The sequence below is a fragment of the Blennius ocellaris genome (genome assembly GCF_963422515.1).
Source record: "Blennius ocellaris genome assembly, chromosome: 8".
In the NCBI taxonomy this organism is placed as follows: domain Eukaryota; kingdom Metazoa; phylum Chordata; class Actinopteri; order Blenniiformes; family Blenniidae; genus Blennius; species Blennius ocellaris.
In genome coordinates this window covers 4,844,804-4,853,978 of record NC_137657.1, presented here as the reverse complement: position 1 = coordinate 4,853,978, position 9,175 = coordinate 4,844,804, and the positions used below count along the sequence as shown (strand labels likewise).

The 9,175-nt window shown below is 43.6% G+C and overlaps 1 protein-coding gene across 1 annotated transcript; it reads left to right on the top strand.

Moving 5' to 3' along the window:
• Positions 1–2,428: 2,428 nt before the first annotated feature.
• On the top strand, positions 2,429–8,722 carry LOC308133657 (m-AAA protease-interacting protein 1, mitochondrial). Its single transcript, XM_080501122.1, has 5 exons — positions 2,429–2,853; positions 3,754–3,825; positions 4,411–4,537; positions 4,810–4,954; positions 7,777–8,722. The coding sequence occupies exons 1-5, from the start codon at positions 2,434–2,436 to the stop codon at positions 7,877–7,879; spliced, it is 867 nt and encodes a 288-aa protein (XP_080357248.1). The 5' UTR covers positions 2,429–2,433; the 3' UTR covers positions 7,880–8,722.
• Positions 8,723–9,175: the final 453 nt, after the last annotated feature.

The window sequence follows — 9,175 nt, the reverse complement described above, 5'->3', positions numbered from 1 at the left end:
ATTTCAAATGTCAAACATCCCTGAGACGTTTTAAAGTCATAAAAAAAATAAGAAATCAACCCATGACAGTTCATATATTTGTAATAAAGTATGTTGGGAAAGTGTAAAACTTCCAAAAATTGTGCATATATATATATATATATATATATTGGTTGTCTATAAGAAGTTATGTAGCTGGTATATTTCATACTGTAGTTTATATGTAACGTACACGAGTACGAGTATCAGTAAAACTGCAAACACAAGGTTTCTTGATATTCAATCATCCATATTTTGTCTGTTGATGATCATTTTAAACAGTTATTGGGAGTAAGAGATGCTTTTCTAAGACAGAAGGGCAAAATGAAAAATAAATGAGCAAATATGGCCACTTACCTGATGGGGGGGGGTCTCTCCAGAGAAATTATCTTAGGGGAAAGAGAAAGATTTACACATTTTAAATCTTTGTAAATGCATTAATGTGTCTTTATTATTGACACTAGTGCAGTCAGTTTGAACACACACACATATACATATACATATATATAAAGCTTGTTGATATTTTATTCTTTAATGGGGAAAATTGTCGATTTTTCTAATGTTTTGTAAATCTGGATTCTTATCTTCCATTTGGTTTCACATATCTAAAGAGTGCATGAAGTTAGTTAAAAAAAAAAAAAAAAAAAAGAAGAAGCATGTCGAGTGTGAATCCTGTGATTTTGTTGTTTGTTTACCTCATTTCATCATCATGTTTCAGTGTGTTTTTTCATGAACGTGTTCAGGACTGCAGCTCCTCTCCTCCTCTGCTCCCGTTTGTCTGCAGCTCCTCCAACAATTAATCCCATCCAGCGCGCGACTCGTTAATATTCTGCTCCATTCGACTCGCAGATGTAAAAAGCATTCTCAACTGACACATGTAATTACTGTGATACATCCCGGAAAGGTTTCCGTGTCTGAGCGCAATTCCAAATAACCGAGCGGCGGCGCGCGGCTAATTATTGATAAATAAAATTAGTTGAGGGGAGAAACTTCAGGTGGGCGGGGCCGCGCGCAGGTGTCTGCCGCGTGCGGGGGCGCGTGCGCAGGGAAACTGCGCTGACCCGCAATCACCGAGAACAGCGGGGACTTAATGATGTTTTGGTCTGCTGATCAAATTTCACATTTACGCACAATCATTTTTGGGCACCTGCGCAGAAAAACAATACAAAAAAACCCCACAAAAAAACAAAGGCTGAGCTCAAAGCGCTGGCCCGTGAACGCAACACGGGGACGCGTCAACGTGAGCGCGCAATTACGAACAGAAATGCTGACATTTTTTGTTTTGTTTGACGGTTTTTTTTACACTATTTTCATGCAATTTTAACAATCATTTATGCACACAGACGCATGAAAAGTTTTGCACCTCACCTCAAGAAGAGGCCTCGAGTCGGATAAGTTAGTATTTAGCGCCCTCTACTGGATCCAATAAGAAATGCCACTTTTGCTGCATATATGTGCTCCAAGGGACAAAATGTTACAAATGTTCTGATTTGATCAGCTGAGTGGAAGAATGTTTCACCAAATCTGCGTTTAAAAACGTGTAAATTACAACTGCATCCAAAAATATTGTGAAAAAGGTTCGTGTTGTGTCTGTTATTTCTACAAACTAAACATATACACCTAAAACTTTGAAGCATTTTTAAACTTTTTATTGTGATGAATAGAACATTTTAAATAAAGAAGTCTTAGATGCTGTATTTCATTAATGTCTGATGAGCTAAAATCCAAAATGAATTAAAAGCTACAACTATTCCATTTAAATTATTTAGATATTACAAAGGTTTTTTTTATGTTTTGATGATTATATTGTTTGCATGTAGATAATTGTAACTCTGGTAATAAAAAAGCATGATTAGTTTAAACATTCCTGTATCCCTCATATGTATGTAGTTAGGGTTGGAGCTTGTATAAATAGGTCAACGGGGTTAGAGTCAGCTATAACATTAATGGCTTAAGAGTGAGAATACATTTATTTTGACATGAGGTTATTATGAAAGACTTGTTAACTTGTTAAAATGCAAATTGAGCTGCAAAAATGTGTAAACAACTGTGTATTTATGGAAATGTATTGAATGACTAATTGGGAAACAAGTGGGACACTTGGTTAATCATACCGTTTTTTGGGGGGGAAAACCCTCATTAAAAACTCTTGTGCTAAATTCTTCTCACAATACTTTACACATTTCAAATATTCACGCAAATTGTAAGTGAAATCAACTTCTTATTCCATCTGATCGTGATGAAAACGTTATTAAATAGAGTTTGAGGAGCAGACAGACGCAGTGCTCAGTTTTCCCACGGTACGTGAAGGCAGCAGCCGGCTCCTGGAGCATTGTGGGTACAAACATGGGGTGAGTTGCGTAAAGGGACGCCCGTGTCAATGGAGCCTGTTTCCTCCGCGACCTCTCCCCCCTGATGCAGCGGCTCACCAGCCTGGCCGCCCGCCGGCAGCTCGGCGGCCTGGCGGCGTGCGCGGCCGCCGGCGGGCTGCACTTCCGGAGCGGCGGCCGCGGCCCGGCGGCGGCAGCGGCGGCGGCGGCGACGACGCACCACCGCGCTGCGCGTGCCGCGCGTCTTCTCTGCACGCAGCCCGGACGCAGGCAGAGAGCGCGCCGGACGGTCGTCGCGTTCGCCGGGGAGGACACGCGCAGGCTGTTGTGCACGCAGAGTGGATCCGAGAGCCCGCCGGGGGGCCCCGAGCCCCGGCCCGCCGTCTCCGTGGTGGGCATCCCGGACCCGCTCACCTGGATCCGCTGCAAAGTCCAGATGAGTCTGATCGAGCTGTACTTCGGCCTGGACATGGACTGTGAGGAGTTCCACCGGGGGGCCAAGCAGGTAGCGCTTCATCACCTGGCCCTGGACCCTCCACAATAACACCCTGAGGCACAGTCGCTCCTTTTTAATAAACTCGTTTATTCGTCACTTCATCTCAATTTCAACATGAAATATATATAAGAAAGTAGGACTTGTGCCATGATGAGGTCATGAGGTGATTCACAGAGGTCAGATGATGGAGATGGAGCCTGGAGGTTCTCCCGTTAATCTTCAAAATACACATTAAAGGTGCACTTTTGATCCAAATACAAAGTTAAAAAAGATAAACGATGAATCTCGTTATTTGCTTCACAGTGATCTTCTTGCACATATGGCATTTGCGACCTCTGGAGTGGAAGCTGACTCATCCAATTTGAGATTTATCTGCATTGGACGCCATGTTTCAGAACGTGATTGGAGGACCTTGAGGTTTGTGGTCAGTGTAGTTGGCATGCCAGGCCACTAGTTGGCACTGTGGCTCGTATTTAGCAACGAAACCAGACAGACGGAGAACAATACGCTGTAAACGTCAACAATGGGAGAACAGGGACATTTGTGTGGACAGAGTTAAGATTGTTATTACAGTGACTGTCAAAATAAAACTACCATCGCGGAACTCCGACTTTTCTTTTTCTTCTTTTTAAATTTACCGGCTTATGTTCAGGTGTGGAAATTATGGCGGTCTCACGTTTGCAGAAGAACTATTTACCGCGTTTGCAAAAAGTTGCGTTTGCAAAAAGTTGCGTTTGCAGTAGCCATGTGAAACTCCAGGCGGGAACCAAACTGAAGTGTTTCCCCACCTCATTCAATTCCTTCTGCGCTCTAGACACGTGACTTCAGTGCAGAACTTCAGCGGCGCTGCTGCAGGAAGTCACACGATGCACTTGTTCACCATTTTGTCTTCTTTCCCGTCCGTCTCAGGCTCTGGTCCACGTCTCGGACAAGATGTCCCGGGGAAGATTCCACGAGCTGCACGGCCTGGTGGCCCCGGAGGTAAATCCTCATGACCCACGGATGTCAGAGAAAACTTCACTTTTCTCATCGTGACGGACGAAGTAAACATCCGCCTGTCATTTAGAGTGATCCATCACTGTGGAAGTATTAAAAAAAAAAAAAAAAGTCCTGGTGATTTACTTAATGAAGGAATGAATGAATGCAGGTTTTATTTCAATCATGTATAAAATAATATGTAACTATTCGTACATAGAAAATAAAATAAAAACAATATAAACATAGAGCCAATACATAACAAAACACCACACATTGTTTGAAAAAGGAGTAGGAAGAAGTACCAAACTTTTAATTTCCCACCCTTTATTTCCTATTCTTTAGTTTGTACACAGATGTCCTTCTAATTACATAATACCGCTATATAAATATAGGCCATATATACACTTCATACATATCTGTACAAGTTTATAATTAGAACAATATACTACATACACACACATATATATATATACAGCACATACATACTTACACATACATATATATATACACATATATCAAAAAACTATCCCCATAAATATATACCATGTACTTGGTTCCAATGACGTCTCGTCACTGCTGGTCTTCCAGACCAGGGACTACGTGGAGGACAGGTGCAGGCGGCTCAGCGCCGCTCACAGGCAGCAGCTCGCCGTCAAGATGGACGACATCATATTTGTTCTCCCCGACGAGGTCTCGGTCACCTTCGACAAGTTCGGTAAGTCACAACACCGGACGGGGGAATGGACCCCCCCCTCCGCCCCCCCCCACCTGGTCTGACCAGAGGCTGACCCTGGTCAGACCAGGTCATCCACGCCGTCAAGCGAGGCACTCGGCCGGCGCTACCAGCAAATTATAGCACTTCTCCGGCGAGATCTCATCAGTCGAGGGTCGTTAAAGGAAAAAAAAAGAAATGTTCGTGCTTCCAAATTTTAAATCTTGAGATTTATGTTCCGCTGCCGGCTTTTTTTTCCCCCTCCCGTCTTCCAGGGAGGAAGTTCTGCTCCGTGGTCATGAGGTTCTGGCTGCTCTCGGAGCACCAAGGTCCCGACGACCCCGAGGGGATCAAGATCTTCAGAGTGTCCTCCGCCCAGGACGGCCGCCCCCGCAAGAGAATCGCCACGGCTGTGTACGAGTAAGAGCCTCGCGCCTCCATACGTCCCGTCTCCCTGAGCTTTGAGATGCTTTTTTCATCGGTAATTTGCCCCCCCCCCCCAAAAAAAAAATGCGAAGCTGCCAAAAAGTTTGCTTTATTTCCCACATAATTACAATTAAAAGGTAGGAATAATTGACTTAAAGCAGGATACTTCTATGTTGGCAGCGGCTCAAAGCTTCCTGCAGGCCTTTCATGGTGTGTGTGCGTCTTCGCTGGGCGGCGAACAGAGCCGCCGCGCTCCCAGCTACGCTTTCCAGGAACGTCGCTGGACAAAGAGTTCGTGTCATTTTAGGAAGTTTTGTTTTGTTTTTTTTTTCCCACTGGAGTCTCTTCACAAGTGTGCTTTACCATTTAAAGGTGATTTTATTTATTTACTTATTCATTGTCTGGACAAGTACCGGCCAAAATAACGCAGTACCAAGCCAAGAGAGATGCAGTTTTCATAAACGTATTCGTACTTGGCAACGTCGACGCATTAGCAAGCGCATCAGTCAAATATCCTCCAAACTTAGAAATCCCTGGAGGTTTTTAGTTGTTAAAGCTTGATGTCAGAATTCTGAGATAGATATATATATATATATATATATGCAACCATTTCAACACCTATAGTTCTCAGTCAATGTCATCACGAATGGTGTGAAACTAATGTTTTCACTTGTGCTTAGAGAGCGATAGTAACAGAACAGGTTTCCTGGAAGTGGTAGTTTCCTACTTGGAATTTCAATTCGAGAAAGAAAAAGGTTCCTAGCAGAAAGAGTGTGCACGTGATTGATTCACACCCGGCGCCGCGTGTTTGGTCGGAGCCACTTGGAAGCACATCTTGTGGTTCAAGTGTGAATTGAATACCGTGTGTATGACTTATTAATAGAGCTTGTTGAACCTGCATGTTCTCTTGAATCTCCGTTTTTAAGTTTTTAAGAAACTGAAAAAAAATGATTGTTCCCAGTAAAAGTGATCAGGAACTCATACAATAACCCTGTTGTGTCCTTTTTGAGGGTAAATATAGAGTCACTAAGTTTTTTGAGCTGCGTATTGTCTAAAACAATTATTCTTTTTATACTTCATACCTCCCCCCCCCCCCCGTCTCGGTAAAGTCATGAAGAATATTTGCACAACAGGGCGTCCATGTGAGGAAAAGCCCTTCCACTGGAGCAGAAAGCCAGAAGTGTTGTCTTCTCCTGAAAGAGGCCACCACTTGTTAAACTAAACTGAAAGTTAAGAATCCAGCTTTGGTTGTGTGAAATTCTTCAGGAAACTCTGCTGCTTCAACAACCAGTGAAGATCATGTCACTCTGTTCACACTCAAAGCCTCTTTCAGTTCCCAGTGGGTAATCCAGTTAGGGGTTTGGACCACACTGTATGGCTACCCTACCTAACACCCACCTATCTAGCTACACACATTCTCACTCCCCATTGTTCCAGGTTCCTGAACCCCCCCCCCCCCCCCCCCCAGAGAAAGACTGTCACACTGCAAATGTTATCCTAAACGGTAGCCAGCAGAGAGTTTGGCAGGAGCAGGGAGCCGTTTTTCACAATCCTCCCCTCTTTGTGTTTGTTCAAGGTTAAACAGGAGAGGAAACTTAGTTTGAAGCCCTGAAGCAAAAAAAAACAAACCAGGTTGACACTGAGGATCCAGGAGGTTCTAGGATGGCGGATCCCAGCTGGGCTGCTCCATGTGGACAAATAAGGGGGGGGGGGGGGGGGGGGGGGGGGTTGACCACAAAACACAAAACAGTCCCAGCTGTGGTGAATTCAGGGCCAAGAGAGAAAACGCCGTTGTCTGAAGAGACACGTTTGAGGTCATTTACACAAACGCTCGGTTTACGACGCATCTGGAGTGAAAAAAACGCAGCGTTTTTGTGTTTCCGTTTCAGTAAAGTGGCGCGTCTCCATGGCAACATTTTGAAAACGGTGTCCGTTTTACATGGAAAATGATGTAGTTAATATGCCAGGCCACAAGGTGGCACTGTTGATTGTTTTTGTAATTAAAACCACACACATGCTCACGTGGAACAAAATAATCGAAACATTGACAATGGGACTATACCGATGTTTGTACGGACAGACGACGAGGCTGGATTGTTATTACAGTGACTGTCAAAATAAAAGTAACAAGACGGGAAGTCATGACACTGGAGGAAAATCTTACTGTCCATCGATCACACGTGCAGAACTATTTCCATGGACTTGTCGTGTTTTCAAAGAGTTGTTGTTTTTTCACTGGCTGCGGTCACCGTTGTTGTGTAAACAAACAATGAAAGTTTTCCATCTTCACTGAACAACATTGTTGTTTGCGCCTAAATGTTTGTATTTTTTTTGCCATTCCTACCATTTATTATTATTATTGCACGTTTAGCTGATACCATGCAGCCCCAGTCTGTAACACAGGAGGTCTAAAGCTTTGGGAAACAGCCCGTTGCTTTTATTTTGAAGGTTTTGCTTTTGTAAGTGGAGTAGTTTGGGCATTTTGAGCACTGTTTGGCTTCGGTGTGGTGTACGTAGCCTTTTTTTAGAGACGGTCTGGGAATGTCCTGGAGTAACCTGGGAACCACCGTCACTGCGGCTGGACCCTACATGCATATTATTCATTTTTTAACGACCATCTACTCCATTTTATTGTAAAGACTCACGACCTCATGCCACTCTTCATTATGTGCACTACTTACCCACTGCACTGTTATCCACTATCTTATTCAGCTCCTGTACGTATATTAGTCTCTAATTACTGTTTATATTCATATTTTTGTTTCTGGTTATTATTTAACGTGACTTTTCAACATATCTGCCCGTTTCCCTCACAGGTTCCACCGAGCACTGACGAGGGGGGCGTCCGACGACTGGACGGTCACCACGGTCTGGCACTACAACTGGACGCTCGTGGACTCCGAGTCAGGGGAACCTTGACGACGCGTCCCTGCTGCGTTGACTCTCCCGTGGAGGAATTATCATGTGAGCAGGCAGAAGAACGCGAAGCGGGACCCTTTTGCACCGACCAACCGAAGACCTCAGAGCGTTGACAGCCTGTAAATAAGTTGACTTCCTGTGCCGCGCAACGCTTTTAACGTTCTCCTCCAGTGACTTTGCATTCAAGCAGTTTGAAAGAGTTCTGAAAGGGTTCGTTCACTCCTCCATGTTTGATCAGCAAGTGCTCCAAAAAAAATGGGCGTTTTTCTGTAAAACTCAAATATGTGGCAGCCCATGCTGGAATTGAAGGCGTATCATAATTCTGTCTCCAGTGTGAATCTATTAGGAGATTCTCGAGTCTCTTCTCTGCATCAACATGCATGATATATGCATTAACTAGAAAATTCCAGAAGAAATGTTGTGTGCCTGCGGTGCCTCTCTCATCCACTTTGTCAACAAGTATTGGCAACATATCGCCCAAAGTTCTGCACATTTTGATTTGATGTGTTCCCAATGGCGTGGAACTAGTTACTCACAGAAAAATAATTATAAAAATAAACTGCCGCCAAGGATAGTAATTGTTCTTGCCTCTTAAAGAGACGGGCACAATTATTAGCACTGGTTTTTTTTTTTATATGAAGTGTAAAGTCACTGGAGAAAGACATTCTCCGTTAAGTGTGGCGCTAAAACGCTCTTGATCTTTGTACGAGTCTTCTGGAACTTTCAGCTGCATCCTTTTTATTTTTCCATTTACCGGTACAATTTTAATATTTTGTCGCTCCCGAGATCAAAATAAGATCGTTAATAGATGTCTTTTTCTTGTCATGTCACTGTATTATAAAGGTCAAGAATGACGCTCAGTGTCTTCTCAGTTTGTCCAATCAATAACGCGTATCAATAAATTGCTTCCTGGTATCACCAAGTCGTAGCCTCGGGCCTCACCGTGTCAGGCCAGGCGGGATTCCAGCGTCTCTGGGTAAATGATGTCACACTGGGTTGATTGAGGCCAGCGCCTTTACTTTCAGGTTCATATGGATTATATCAGCTAAAACTTCAGTCTTACTTTGGCGGACTTTTGCCAGTTAAAAAACCAAGACCTAAATGCTTTTCTAGTTATTTTTACTCGGTCTCGTCGCTCTGATTGCAAACCAGTCGCTTTCATTATCACGTATCAGGCGTTTTAACAAGAGAGAAGAAAGATTTCATGTTCTTTTTTTTAATCCGTGTTGGACAACTGCAGTGCTAAACTGGAGAAGTGCCTCCTGTAGTTTTTACAATTAATAAGGTTTTCTCTCT

Coding starts and splice junctions, on each gene's coding strand:
- LOC308133657 (XM_080501122.1), top strand. CDS start 2,434: ATGCAGCGGCTCACCAGCCTGGCCGCCCGCCGGCAGCTCGGCGGCCTG. Junction 2,854..3,753: donor TCCACCGGGGGGCCAAGCAG/GTAGCGCTTCAT, acceptor CGTCCGTCTCAG/GCTCTGGTCCACGTCTCGGA. Junction 4,538..4,809: donor GGTCACCTTCGACAAGTTCG/GTAAGTCACAAC, acceptor CCCGTCTTCCAG/GGAGGAAGTTCTGCTCCGTG.